Genomic DNA, 14,548 nt, shown 5'->3' with positions numbered 1-14,548 from the left:
AGTGGACAAGGGAGAACCAGTTGATGTGGTGTATTTGGACTTTCAGAAGGCTTTCGACAAGGTCCCACACAAGAGATTAATGTGCAAAGTTAAAGCACATGGGATTGGGGGTAGTGTGCTGACATGGATTGAGAACTGGTTGTCAGACAGGAAGCAAAGAGTAGGAGTAAATGGGGACTTTTCAGAATGGCAGGCAGTGACTAGTGGGGTACCGCAAGGTTCTGTGCTGGGGACCCAGCTGTTTACACTGTACATTAATGATTTAGACGAGGGGATTAAATGTAGTATCTCCAAATTTGCGGATGACACTAAGTTGGGTGGCAGTGTGAGCTGCGAGGAGGATGCTATGAGGCTGCAGAGCGACTTGGATAGGTTAGGTGAGTGGGCAAATGCATGGCAGATGAAGTATAATGTGGATAAATGTGAGGTTATCCACTTTGGTGGTAAAAGCAGAGAGACAGACTATTATCTGAATGGTGACAGATTAGGAAAAGGGGAGGTGCAAAGAGACCTGGGTGTCATGGTACATCAGTCATTGAAGGTTGGCATGCAGGTACAGCAGGCGGTTAAGAAAGCAAATGGCATGTTGGCCTTCATAGCGAGGGGATTTGAGTACAGGGGCAGGGAGGTGTTGCTACAATTGTTCAGGGCCTTGGTGAGGCCACACCTGGAGTACTGTGTACAGTTTTGGTCTCCTAACCTGAGGAAGGACATTCTTGCTATTGAGGGAGTGCAGCGAAGGTTCACCAGACTGATTCCCGGGATGGCGGGACTGACCTCTCAAGAAAGACTGGATCAACTGGGCTTGTATTCACTGGAGTTCAGAAGAATGAGAGGGGACCTCATAGAAACGTTTAAAATTCTGACGGGGTTAGACAGGTTAGATGCAGGAAGAATGTTCCCAATGTTGGGGAAGTCCAGAACCAGGGGACACAGTCTAAGGATAAGGGGGAAGCCATTTAGGACCGAGATGAGGAGGAATTTCTTCATCCAGAGAGTGGTGAACCTGTGGAATTCTCTAGTTGTTGAGGCCAATTCACTAAATATATTCAAAAAGGAGTTAGATGAAGTCCTTACTACTAGGGGAATCAAGGGGTATGGTGAGAAAGCAGGAATGGGGTACTGAAGTTGCATGTTCAGCCATGAACTCATTGAATGGCGGTGCAGGCTAGAAGGGCCGAATGGCCTACTCCTGCACCTATTTTCTATGTTTCTATGTTTCATATGACTTATCTGTGGGTTTCACCGGAGCCAGAAGATTCTTCATGACGCTGTAGGTCGGTGCCCCGCAGACCGTGAGGAGGACCGCTCTCCTTTTTGCAGCGCTTCCTTCGCCGTCCAGCTCGTTGGCTACAAAGTACTGGTCTAGCCATTCGACATAGGCTTCCCAGTCCTCACCCTCCGAGAACTTCTCCAGGATGCGCACAGTTTGCTGCATCTTTGCGTTGGATTCGTATTCTCGTCGCCAGTTATTGTGTTCCTAACACAGATGAGGCTGCACACAGGGAGGTTAAAGTAACAGGGACTTCAGTCTTTAATAAGGCATTCCCAGAGTGAGGAACAGGCCTAAGGGGGCCGGCTTATATACAATGCTTCCAAGGGATGCTGGGATCCCTTGGGTCTTCAGGGGATGAGCTCCCTGGTGGCGGAACATGGGAATGCATGCTTTACAGATACACAACACTCCCCATAACCCTTTATTTCCTTGTCCCTCAAAAATCTGTCTCTCTCCTCGTCCAGGCTAACATCTCCAACATTGAAGCACTGACCACACTCAATCAGCTTCGCTGGGCAGGCCACATGGTTTCCATGTCAGACACGAGACTCCCTAAGCAAATGCTCTATGCGGAGCTCCTTCATGGTAAACGAGTCAAAGGTGGGCAGTGGAAACGTTACAAGGACACCCTCAAAGCCTCCCTGGTAAAGTGCCACATCCACCACTGACACCTGGGAGACCCTGGCCGAAGACCGCCCGAGATGGAGAAAGTGCACCTGAGAGGGCGCTGAGCTCTTCGGATCTCAACGCCGGGAGCGAGAAGAGGTCAAGCGCAGGCAGCGGAAGGAGAGTGTGGCAAACCAGTCCCACCCACTCCTTCCCTCGATGAATATCTGTCCCACCTGTGACAGTGTCTCTGGCTCTCGTATTGGACTGTTCAACCACCAAAGAACTCACTTCAGGAGTGGAAGAAAGTCTTCCTCTATTCCGAGGGACTGCCTATGATGATATTCAAAGACCCAGCCTCTACAGCTCTCTGAGGCAGAAAATTCGCGAGATTTACAACCCTCAGAGAAATTCCTCCTCATCTCAGTTTTAACTGGGCGGCCCCTTATTCTGAGACCATTCCCTCTAGTGAGTGGAAATATCCTCTCTTGTCGAGCCCCATTATCTTATATGTTTCGATAAGATTACCCCTCATTCTTCTGAACTCTAATGAGTATAAGCCCAACCTACTCAACCTATCTTAAGTCAATCTCCTCATCTCCAGAATCAACCTAGTGAACCTTCTCTGAATAGCCTCCAATGCAAGTATATCCTTCCTTAAATACGGAGACCAAAACTGTACGCAGTACTCCAGGTGTGGCCTCACCAGTATCCTGTACAGTTGTAGCAGGACTTCTCTGCTTTTATATTCTCTCCCCCTTGCAATAAAGGCTAACATTCCATTGGCCTTCCTGATCACTTGCTGTACCTGCATACTAACTTTTTGTGTTTCATGTACACGGACCCCCAGATCCCTGCATTGCAGCACGTTGCAATTTTTCTCCATTTAAATTATAATTTGAATTTCTATTTTTTTCTGCCAAAGTGCATGACCTCACACTTTCCCACATTATCCTCCATCTGCCAAATTTTTGCCCACTCACTTAGCCTGTCTATGTCCCTTGGAATATTTTTTGTGTCCTCCTCACATTTTGCTTTCCCACTCATCTTTGTATCATCAGCAAACTTGGGAACATTACACTCGGTCCCTTCATCCAAGTTATTAATATATATTGTAAAATGTTGAGGCACCAGCACCGATTCCTGCGGCACCCCACTAGTTACTGTTTGCCAACCGGAAAAAAAAACATTTATCCTGACTCTTTGTTTTCTGTTAGCCAATCGTCTGTCTATGCTAATATATTACCCCCAACCCCATGAGCTCTTATCTTGTGCAGTAACCTTTTATGTGGCACCTTATTGAATGCCTTCTGGAAATACAAATACACCACATCCACTGGTTCCCCTGCTCATCACATCCTCAAAGAACTCCAGAAAATTAGTCAAACATGATTTCCTTTTAATAAAACCATGCTGACTCTGCTTCATTGAATCATGCTTTTCCAAATGTCCTGCTACTGCTTCCTTAATAATGGACTCCAGCATTTTCCCAACGACAGATGTGAGGCTAACTGGTCTATAGTTTCCTGCTTTTGGTCTGTCTCCTTTTTTAAATAGGGGTGTGACATTTGTGGTTTTACAATCCGCTGGGACCTCCCCAGAATCCAGGGAATTTTAGTAGATACAATGCAGATAAATGTGAGGTTATCCACTTTGGTGGCAAAAACAGGAAGGCAGATTATTATCTGTATGGTGACCGATTAGGAAAAGGGGGAGATGCAATGAGACCTGGGTGTCATGGTACATAAGTCATTGAAAGTTGGCATGCAGGTACAGCAGGCGGTGAAGAAGGCAAATGGCATGTTGACCTTGATAGCGAGAGGATTTGAGTATAGGAGCAGGGAGGTCTTGCAGCAGTTGTACAGGGCCTTGGTGAGGCCACACCTTGAATATTGTGTACAGTTTTGGTCTCCTGATCTGAGGAAGGACATTCTTGCTATTGAGGGAGTGCAGCGAAGGTTCACCAGACTGATTCCTGGGATGGGAGGACTGACAGGAAGAGAGACTGGATCGACTAGGCTTATATTCACTGGAGTTTGGAAGAATGAGAGGGGATCTCATAGAAACATATCAAATTCAGACGGGATTGGACAGGTTAGATGCAGGAAGAATGTTCCCGATGTTGGGGAAGTCCAGAACCAGGGGTCACAGTCTAAGGATAAGGGGTAAGCCATTTAGGACCGAGATGAGGAGAAACCTCTTCACTGAGAATTTTGAACCTGTGGAATTCTCTACCACAGAAAGTTGTTGAGGCTGGTTCGTTAGATATATTCAAAAGGGAGTTAGATGTGGCCCTTACGGCTAAAGGGATCAAGGGGTATGGAGAGAAAGCAGGAATGGGGTACTGAAGTTGCATGATCAGCCATGATCAAATTGAATGGCGGTGCAGGCTCGAAGGGCCCAATGGCCTGCTCCTGCACCTATTTTCTATGTTTCTATTACAAACAATGCATCCATTATCTCTGCAGCCACTTCTTTTAAGACCCTAGGATGCAAACCATCAGGTCCAGGGGACTTGTCTGCCTTTAGTCCCATTATTTTACCTAGTACAACTTCATTAGTGATAGTGAGTATTAGGTTCCACCCTCCCTATAGCCCCTTGATTATCCACTATTGGGATGTTTTTAGTGTCTTCCACCATGAAGACTGATACAAAATAATTGTTCAATGTCTCTGCCATTTTCCTGTTCCCCATTATTAATTCCCCAGTCTCATCCTCTAGGGGACTAACATTTACTTTAGCCACTCTTTTCCTTTTTATGTACCTGTAGAAACTTTTATTTATCTGTTTTTATATTTCGTGCTGTTGTAATGTCGGAAACGCAGCAGCGAATTTACGCACAGAAGCTCCCACAAACAGCAATGTGATGAGCAGATAATCTGTTTTTGAAAATGTTGATTGAGGGATAAATATTGTCCAGGACACTGGGGAGAACTCCCCATGCTTTTCTTTGAATAGTGCCATGGGATCTTTTATGTCCACCTGAGAGAGCAGACGGGGCCTTGGTTTAACATCTCATCTGAAAGATGTCAACTCCGGCAGTGCAGCGCTCCCTCGGCGCTGGCCCTCCGGCAGTGCAGCGCTCCCTCGGCGCTGGCCCTCCGGCAGTGCGGCCCTCCGGCAGCGCAGCCCTCCCTCGGCGCTGGCCCTCCGGCAGTGCAGCGCTCCCTCGGCGCTGGCCCTCCGGCAGTGCAGCGCTCCCTCGGCGCTGGCCCTCCGGCAGTGCAGCGCTCCCTCGGCGCTGGCCCTCCGGCAGTGTTGCATTTAAGGGGAAGCTAGAGAAAGAAAGCCGATTGGAGCATGGGCAGGGACTTTGGCGGGGCCCAGGTACAGCAGAGATGCGGCGAGAGCTCGTGGCGGAGGTACGGCGAATGACCGGGGCAGAGGAACGGAGAGAGATCGGGTCCCAGGAGAGGCGTGAGTTCAGGGCCCAGTAGAGGCGCGGGCCCAGGGGCAGCATGGGCCAGCCCACACTGCGATATGTGTGCGCACTAAGTTCGTGCAGAAGAGCTGGTCTCCAGTTGTCTTGGTTAACCCTTACCACTGGACCAAGACCTAGCTCTGTCAAGCCCATGTGGTGGCTGGTGTGCAACGGCCACCACACGTTAAAAAAATCCACGCACAGGCATCTTCCACCCTTCAGGATGTAGTTCAGAACCTGGAATATCAGGTCCTCATCGAAACACCTGTGAACTCATTCCTTTTTGGTTTGGAAGCAAGTCATTCATGATACGAGGGACTGCCTATGAAGACTCACTCAGTACTGCCCCTCCGACAGTGCAGCACTCCCTCAGTACTGCCCCTCCGACAATGCGGCGCTCTCTCAGTACTGCCCCTCCGACAGTGCGGCGCTCTATCAGTACTGCCCCTCCGACAGTGCGGCAGTCCCTCAGTACTGCCCCTCCGACAGTGCGGCGCTCCCTCAGTACTGCCCCTCCGACAGTACTCCCTCAGTACTGCCCCTCTGACAGTGCGGCGCTCCCTCAGTATTGCCCCTCTGACAGTGCAGCACTCCCTCAGTACTGCCCCTCCGACAGTACTCCCTCAGTACTGCCCCTCTGACAGTGCAGCACCCCCTCAGTACTGCTCCTCTGACAGTGCAGCACCCCCTCAGTACTGCTCCTCTGACAGTGCAGCACCCACTCAGTACTGCCCCTCTGACAGTGCAGCACCCCCTCAGTATTGCCCCTCTGACAGTGCAGCACTCCCTCAGTACTGCCCCTCCGACAGTACTCCCTCAGTACTGCCCCTCTGACAGTGCAGCACCCCCTCAGTACTGCTCCTCTGACAGTGCAGCACCCACTCAGTACTGCCCCTCTGACAGTGCAGCACCCCCTCAGTACTGCCCCTCTGACAGTGCAGCACCCCCTCAGTACTGCCCCATCGACAGTGCAGCACTCCCTCAGTACTGCCCCTCTGACAGTGCAGCACCCCCTCAGTACTGCCCCTCTGACAGTGCAGCACCCCCTCAGTACTGCCCCTCCGACAGTGCAGCACTCCCTCAGTACTGCCCCTCCGACAGTGCGGCGCTCCCTCAGTACTGCCTCTCCAACAGTGCGGCGCTCCCTCAGTACTGCCTCTCCAACAGTGCAGCGCTCCCTCAGTACTGCCCCTCCGACAGTGCGGCGCTCCCTCAGTATTGCCCCTCTGACAGTGCAGCACTCCCTCAGTACTGCCCCTCCGACAGTACTCCCTCAGTACTGCCCCTCTGACAGTGCAGCACCCCCTCAGTACTGCTCCTCTGACAGTGCAGCACCCACTCAGTACTGCCCCTCTGACAGTGCAGCACCCCCTCAGTATTGCCCCTCTGACAGTGCAGCACTCCCTCAGTACTGCCCCTCCGACAGTACTCCCTCAGTACTGCCCCTCTGACAGTGCAGCACCCCCTCAGTACTGCTCCTCTGACAGTGCAGCACCCACTCAGTACTGCCCCTCTGACAGTGCAGCACCCCCTCAGTACTGCCCCTCTGACAGTGCAGCACCCCCTCAGTACTGCCCCACCGACAGTGCAGCACTCCCTCAGTACTGCCCCTCTGACAGTGCGGCGCTCCCTCAGTACTGCCTCTCCGACAATGCGGCGCTCCCTCAGTACTGCCTCTCCAACAGTGCAGCGCTCCCTCAGTACTGCCCCTCCGACAGTGCAGCTTGTCCTGCTACTTACAAAGTTTTGTGTACTTGAACTCTCTGTTCCTCCACACACTTTTAAAATTGTACCATTTAATTTATATTGCCTGCCCTCATTCATCCTTCCAAAAGGCATCACTTCGCACTTCGTGACCTACGATGTTGGGAAGTTGACCTGGTGCACTGTGGAGGCCGGGAAGGTGGTTAATGCCCTCTTGGCTTGAATGGTTTACAGATTGAAATGCCATAGGTATTTACTGAAAAAGGAACTGATGTTATTTGTTTGCAGCGTAAGCACCCTCATCCCCCGAGACCGAAGAGCGTAAGAATCTACGAAGCACATGTTGGAATCGCATCGCCCGAGGGAAAAATCGCTTCCTACAAGAACTTCACACACAATATGCTGGTCAGAATCAAGGATCTTGGTAAGCTATTGCAGAGAAATGGGCGGTTGCTCCATCAGAACCTTTACTGAAGATTGGAAGAGGTACAGATAACCTGAGCCCCAGTAATTTGTTTTTATAACTACATTGTTGGAGGCATAGCCTTGAGCTCGGAAGAAGGCTAGGTGCACAGACTTAGATTTAACTACTTGAGGCTAGGAAATATGTGGAAGTGACTGTACAAGCAAATAGTGGAGGTGGATAGTATCAGCAATTTTGAGAGGGAGCTTGGTAGTTTGTTTTGGGTGAAAAAAATAATTGAGATGGAGAAGAGAGTGAGATAGAGGAGGTGGGATGGGCCTGATTAAGTCTTGGGCCTCGACATTACTGCAGAAATATTGGGTTAAATTCTTTCAATATTCCAGCTTTCGCACTTCAAAGATAATTTAATATGTCCAAAATCCAAATCGTGGCTCACCAGGAGGCTGTCATTGTCAGCAGTCCTGCTGAGCAGCATCAGGGGACATTGGGTATCTTCCCAAACCAGAAGTTCAGAGGAACATCGGAATTGCTAGATGAAAAAAGACCAAAGAGCAGCCTAGTTGTCACATGATCCGACGATAATGGAGTTACTGACTAATCACAGCAATCAGTCTCTATCACTGAAACGTAAAAGATTCTGAGGGGGCTTGACAGGGTGGTTGCAGAGAGGATATTTCCCCTCGTGGGGGAATCTAGAACTAGGGGCCATATTTTCAGAATAAGGGGTCACCCATTTAAAATGTAAATGAGAAGTTTCTTCTCAGGGTCGTGAATCTTTGAAATTCTCTGCCCCAGAGAGCTGTGGAGGCTGAGTCATTGAATATATTTAAGGTGGAGATACACATATTTTTGAAGGATAAGTGAGTCAAGGGTTATGGGGAGCGGACGGGGAAGTGGAGATGCGGCCAAGATCAGATCAACCATGGTCGTATTGAATGGTGGAGCAGGCTCGAGGGGCCAAATGGCCGACTCCTGCTCCTATTTCTTATGTTGTTATGTGAGTCTGCAGCAGATTCAGACACGAGACGAGGAAAACCCCAAGGTGCTGAGCTTTGGGCACCACAGGTCCAAAGTCAGATGTCCGAAGCTGTTTCCTTTCTGGAATTTTGCCCTTGTTCGGTAAGATGTCGAGTCGGAGTGGGAAAATGAAAGAGAAAACTTTTGGAAATGCAAAGCCAGTCAGTCAGCATCTGTGGAAGGAGCAGACAGGTTGACACTTCAGGCACGGACACGTGTTCAGGAGAAGGGGAACTGTTCTTCACATTGCTCCCTTACTGATGGGGATAAATGGGGACGCTCCCTTACTGCTGGGGATAAATGGGGACGCTCCCTTATTGATGGGGATAAATGGAGATGCTCCCTTATTGATGGGGATAAATGGAGATGCTCCCTTATTGATGGGCATAAATGGAGATGCTCCCTTATTGATGGACATAAATGGGGACGCTCCCTTATTGATGGACATAAATGGGGATGCTCCCTTACTGATGGGGATAAATAGAGGTGCTCCCTTACTGAGGGACAGGGTAAATGGGAAAGCTCCTTTACGGAAGGGGATAAATGGGGACGCTCCCTTACTGATGGAGATACATGGAGACGCTCTCTTACTGATGGGGCTAAATGGGGATGCTCCCTTACTGAAGGACAGGGTAAATGAGGACGCTCCCTTACTGAGGGACAGGATAAATGGAGATGCACCCTTACTGATGGGGATAAATGGGGACGCTCCCTTACTGATGGGGTTAAATGGGGATGCTCCCTTACTGATGGGGGATAAATGGAGACGTTCCCTTACTGAGGGACAGGGTAAATGGGGACGCTCCCTTACTGATGGATAAATGGAGATGCTCCCTTACTGATGGGGATAAATGGGGCCGCTCCCTTACTGATGGGGGATAAATGGAGACGTTCCCTTACTGAGGGACAGGGTAAATGGGGACGCTCCCTTACTGATGGATAAATGGAGATGCTCCCTTACTGATGGGGATAAATGGGGATGCTCCCTTACTGATGGGGAATAAATGGAGATGCTCCCTTACTGAGGGACAGGGTAAATAGGGATGCTCCCTTACCGGTGTGGCATAAAGCTGCTCGTATTCTGTTGCCGGCACTGTTCCTGCACCTCCAAAGGCACAGCTCCTTGAGACATTTTAATTTCCCACGCAAGCCATCTGTGTGTTCTTTGAGCGAGGCCACCAAATGGTGGACAGTTTCTGTTGTGCTTGTGCATCTTTTTCACCGATCACCGCATTTTGAATAAGGAGTTTGGAGCGCTTGAGATGTTTCAATCGGTGGCCTGGGCCCCAAGCTCTGGAATTCCCTCCCTAAACTTCCTCCTTCAAGACGCTCGTTAAAACCTACCTCTTTGACCAAGCTTTTGGCCACCTGTCCTAATTTCTCCTTGTGGGGCTCGGTGTCAAATTTATCTGTTTTGTCTTATAACACTGCTGTGAAGTGCCTTGCGTTGTTTTACCACGTTGAAGGCGCTATACGAATAAAAGTTGTTGGTTCACTGTGACACATAGAAACATCGAAAATAGGTGCAGGCGTAGACCATTCGGCCCTTCGAGCCTGCACCACCATTCAATAAGATCATGGCCAATCATTCATCTCAGTATCCCATTTCTGCTTTCTCTCCATATCCCTTCATCCCTTTAGCCGTAAGGGCCACAACTAACTCCCTCTTGAATATATCTGACGAACTGGCCTCAACAACTTTCTGTGGTAGAGAATTCCACAGGTTCACAATTCTCTGAGTGAAGAAGTTTCTCCTCATCTAAATGGCTTCAGTGTTCACCATGCAGAGCTTTGCATGCTGGGAGAGTTTTGGGATTATGGGTTCAGAGATCAATGTTAAAATCTCTCTATTGGTTCCAGAGGATGCGGGATGTCAGTTATCTGGAGAGATGGAAGAATCTGGGGTTGTGCTTGTAAAGTCCTTACACAATACCACAAATCCACACGAGGCACATTCTATGGACAAGGTCACTCTGTGACCTACATTTTCATTCACAGGACCAAGAAGTGATGACCCTGCGTGGGACCTCCCTTTATATACCTGGATGACCAGGTGAGAGGAGTGTCTCCCACAAGTTCACCCCCTGTGGTCAATGTGTGCATTTCTCAAGTATATACAGCATTGCAGTGTTGTTACATGAAGGTTACATACATGACATTACCTCCCCCCCCCCCCCCCAACGTCTTATTGGGATCACAGGTTAAGTCTTTCGGGTGGTCTGCGCTCCCTCGTGGAGCAGTTGGGGCTCTGGCTGTTGAGCCTTGGCCTGCATGTCTGTCCCCTGTGATGATTCCGGCCTGTCTGGGCTGACCGCAGGGACTGTGCATGCTGCTGAATGTTCTTGTTGCTCGTTCACTGGCGGTGGTGTGAATACCATCTCATGATCTTCCTCAGGTTCCTCAGTGTCCATGCTAAACCTTTTTTTAAACTTGGTCCAGATGCTTGCGGCATAACTGCCCATTGTTAAGTTTAACCATGATGACCCTATTCCCCTCTTTGTCTATTACAGTACCTTCAAACCATTTGGGCCCCAAAGTGTGATTGAGAACAAATACGGGGTCACCAATTTCTATACATCTCCCCCTTGAATTACGGTCATGGTACTCATTTTGGGACTGGCGCTTGCCTTCAACAATGTCGGACAAGACAGGATGAATGAGGGACAGCAGAGTTTTGAGTGTACGTTTCATAAGGAGCTCCGCGGGCGGGACCTATAGGCCAGCAAGAGGCGCGATAGGCGGCATTGAAGGGAGGGACCTTGAATCCTGAGCATGCCTTGTTTTATGATTTGGACCGCACGTGTTCCGCCTAGCCATTGGAGGCCGGCTTGAGCGGTGTTGTCCTGACATGGTTGATGCCATTCCCCGACATGAACTCCCGAAATTCGTAGCTAGTGAAACATGGGCCATTATCGCTAACAAGGATGTCCGGCAAGCCGTGGGTCGCAAAGACCACACGTAGACTCTCCACAGTGGTGGATGTCGTGCACGAATTCAAAATGATGCACTCGATCCATTTCAAGTATGCATCAACCACAATGGGAAATATTTTCCCCATGAACGGACCCACATAGTCTACGTGAATGCGTGACCATAGCCTGGTGGATCAGGGCCACGGGCATTTCCCAGCTGAGCACACGTCGTGCATCTGCGAACACAGTGTTCCAGGTCTGAATCAATTCCCGGCCACCAAACGTGTGACCAGGCAATGGCCTTCATCAGCACGATGCCTGGGTGCTCGTTGTGCAGTTCCCTGATGAAGGCTTCCCTGCCCCTCTGGGGCATGACTACCCGGCTGCCCCATAGTAGGCAGTCGGCTTGGGTGGGGAGCTCATCCATCCGCCTGTGAAACGGTCTGACCTCCTCGGGGCATGCTTCGTGTGCGGGCACCCAATCCCCAGTCAGGACACATTTCTTAATCAGGGATAGGAGGGGATCTCTGTTGGTCCAGATTTTGATCTGGCGGGCTGTGATGGGGGAGCCTGCTCTGTCAAAGTCATCAGTAGCCATGACCATCTCAGCGCTTTGCTCCGCTGCCCCCTCAGTGGTGGCCAGTGGAAGCCTACTGAGCGCGTCAGCGCAATTTTCAGTGCCGGGCCGGTGCCGGATGGTGTAGTCATAAGCAGCCAGCGTGAGATCCCATCACTGTATGCGAGCTGACGCATTGGCATTGACAGCCTTGCTGTCTGACAACAGGGATGTTAACGGCTTGTGGTCCGTTTCTAATTTGAACCTCCTGCCAAAAAGGTACTGGTGCATCTTTTTCACCCCATAGACACATGCGAGTGCTTCCTTTTCAACCATCCCATATCACGTTCTGCTTGAGAGAGCGACCTTGAGGCATAAGCCACAGGTTGGAGTTGCCCCTCAGCATTGTACTGCTGCAACATGCACCCAACCCCATAGGATGATGCATTACATGTCAGAACCAATTTCTTACAGGGGTTGTGCAGGGTCAACAACTTACTTGAACGGAGTAGGTTACGCGCCCGATTGAAAGCTCGTTCTTGACAGTTCCCCCAAAACCAATCGCAGCCTTTACGCAGGAGCACGTGTAGCGGTTCCAACAATGTGCTTTAGTTCGGCAGAAAGTTCCCGAAATAGTTCAAGAGTCCCAGCAATGAACGCAACTCCGATGTGTTGCAAGGCCTGGACGCTCGTCGAATCGCCTCTGTTTTGGATTCGGTAGGCCGAATCCCATCTGCAGCAACCCTCCTGCCCAGAAACGACTTCGGGAGCCAAAAACACACACTTGGGTTTCTTGAGTCGCAGGCCTACCCGGTCCAGTCGGCGTAGCAGCTCTTCCAGGTTGTGGAGGTGTTCCTCGGTGTCCCGACCCATGATGAGGATATCGTCCTGGAATACGATCATTCCAAGAATGGATTTGAGCAGGCTTTCCATGTTTCTTTGAAAGATCGCGGCCTCTGATCGAATGCCAAATGGGCACCTGTTGTAAACAAACAGTCCCTTGTGCGTGGTGATGGTGGTCAGTAGTTTGGATTTGTCGGCCAATTCTTGGGTCATGAAGGCTGAAGTGAGGTCCAACTTGGTGAACAGCTTGCCGCCTGCCAGCGTGACAAAAAGATCCTCCGCTCTCGGAAACGGGTATTGGTCTTGTAGGGACACCCGGTTGATAGTGGCCTTGTAGTCGCCACAGATCCTGACCGAGCCATCTGCTCTTAGGACGGGAACAATGGGGCTCACCCAGTTGCTGAATTCAACGGGCGAGATGGTGCCCTCTCTCAGCAAACCGTCCAATTCGCTTTCAATTTTCTCCCGCATCACATACGGCACAGCTCTGGCTTTGTGGTGCACTGGTCTGGCGTCCGGGGTGATGCGAATCACGACGTTGGTACCTTTGAACGTCCCGACGCCAGGTTGGAATAGCAACTCAAATTGCTGTAGGACCTGTGAGTATGAACATCGCTCCACAGATGACACTGCGTGCATATCCCCCCCCATTTCCAGTTCATCTCCGCTAACCAGCTCCTCCCCAACAGTGCGGGACCATTGCCCGGGACAATCCAGAGCGGCAGCCGGTTCACTGATCCATTGTGTGTGACAGCCAACATTGCACTGCCTAGCACTGGAATGATTTCTTTGGTGTATGTTCGTAGTTGAGTCTCAATGCGTTCTAGTTTGGGTCTGCTGGCTTTGAGTGGCCATAGCTTTTCGAATTGGTGAACGCTCATGAGTGGCTGGCTGGCCCCAGTGTCCAGCTCCATGCATACCGGGATGCCGTTTAATCGGACTTTCATCATCATAGGTAGCGTTTTGGTATATGAGCTGTGAATGTTTGCCACATGAACCCGCTGAACTTCAGCATCCATTGATTTCCCCACGCGTCATCCTGCCTCGCAGACCCCTCTTCTGGTCCATCCGCCTCATAAATTAGCCTGGTCGCAGGCTTCTTGCACATTCTGGCTAAATGGCCACTGAGGTTACAATTTCTGCAGGCGAACTGTTGAAACCGGCAAGTCCTGGCAGCATGTCTGCCCCCACACCTCCAGCATGAACTGAGATTCCCATTGTTGTGAACAAAGGAGCTGTTACCAGGCATTCCTCGCTGATTGTCCCTTTGACGGCTGTTGAGCACCCTGTTAGTGAGTGTCAATGGCCCCATCCCAGAACGCATCGTCCAGTGGGATGGCGTAAATGTCCGTTCAGCCTGCCATTGTCTGTGTTGAAAATCTGTTCTGAGGTCTATTGCTGCCTGGGCTGTGTCGAACTGCCCTTGCCTGCCTGCTGGGCTCTGAGGTGCGTTTATGATATTGATCCCCTGATCCAACGCCACGTTGGAGTCAGAGTTGCGCGCGTATATTATCTTGGTTTCCTCCTCCCCCGCCATAAAAGTCTGAGGCAGCAACGCCGCCGCTTCCAAGGTCAAGTCCTTGGTCTCGATTAACTTTCTGAAAATCCCGGCATGACCGATGCCCTCAATAAAGAAATCCCTTAGCATCTCCCTCTGCAGGCGTCTGTGAACTTACAGAGGCTGGCCAAGTGCCGGAGGTCTGCAACGAAGTCCGGTACGCTCTGTCCTTCCCGACGTCGGTGGGTATAAAATCTGTGTCGGGCCATGTGTATGCTGTTCGCCGGTGT

General features: G+C 50.5%; 1 protein-coding gene across 2 annotated transcripts in view; it reads left to right on the top strand.

Moving 5' to 3' along the window:
- gbe1b (glucan (1,4-alpha-), branching enzyme 1b) overlaps positions 1 to 14,548 on the top strand; it is a 641,317-nt gene that overhangs the window by 265,822 nt on the left and 360,947 nt on the right. For both annotated transcript variants that reach the window (XM_070893260.1, XM_070893261.1), the window contains exon 5: positions 7,297 to 7,432. In XM_070893260.1, coding sequence (XP_070749361.1) covers positions 7,297 to 7,432 — 136 coding nt within the window. The remainder of the gene's footprint in view (positions 1 to 7,296; positions 7,433 to 14,548) is intronic.

The sequence above is a fragment of the Pristiophorus japonicus genome, chromosome 11, assembly GCF_044704955.1.
Source record: "Pristiophorus japonicus isolate sPriJap1 chromosome 11, sPriJap1.hap1, whole genome shotgun sequence".
Taxonomy (NCBI): domain Eukaryota; kingdom Metazoa; phylum Chordata; class Chondrichthyes; family Pristiophoridae; genus Pristiophorus; species Pristiophorus japonicus.
This window is presented reverse-complemented; position numbering and strand designations above follow the sequence as displayed.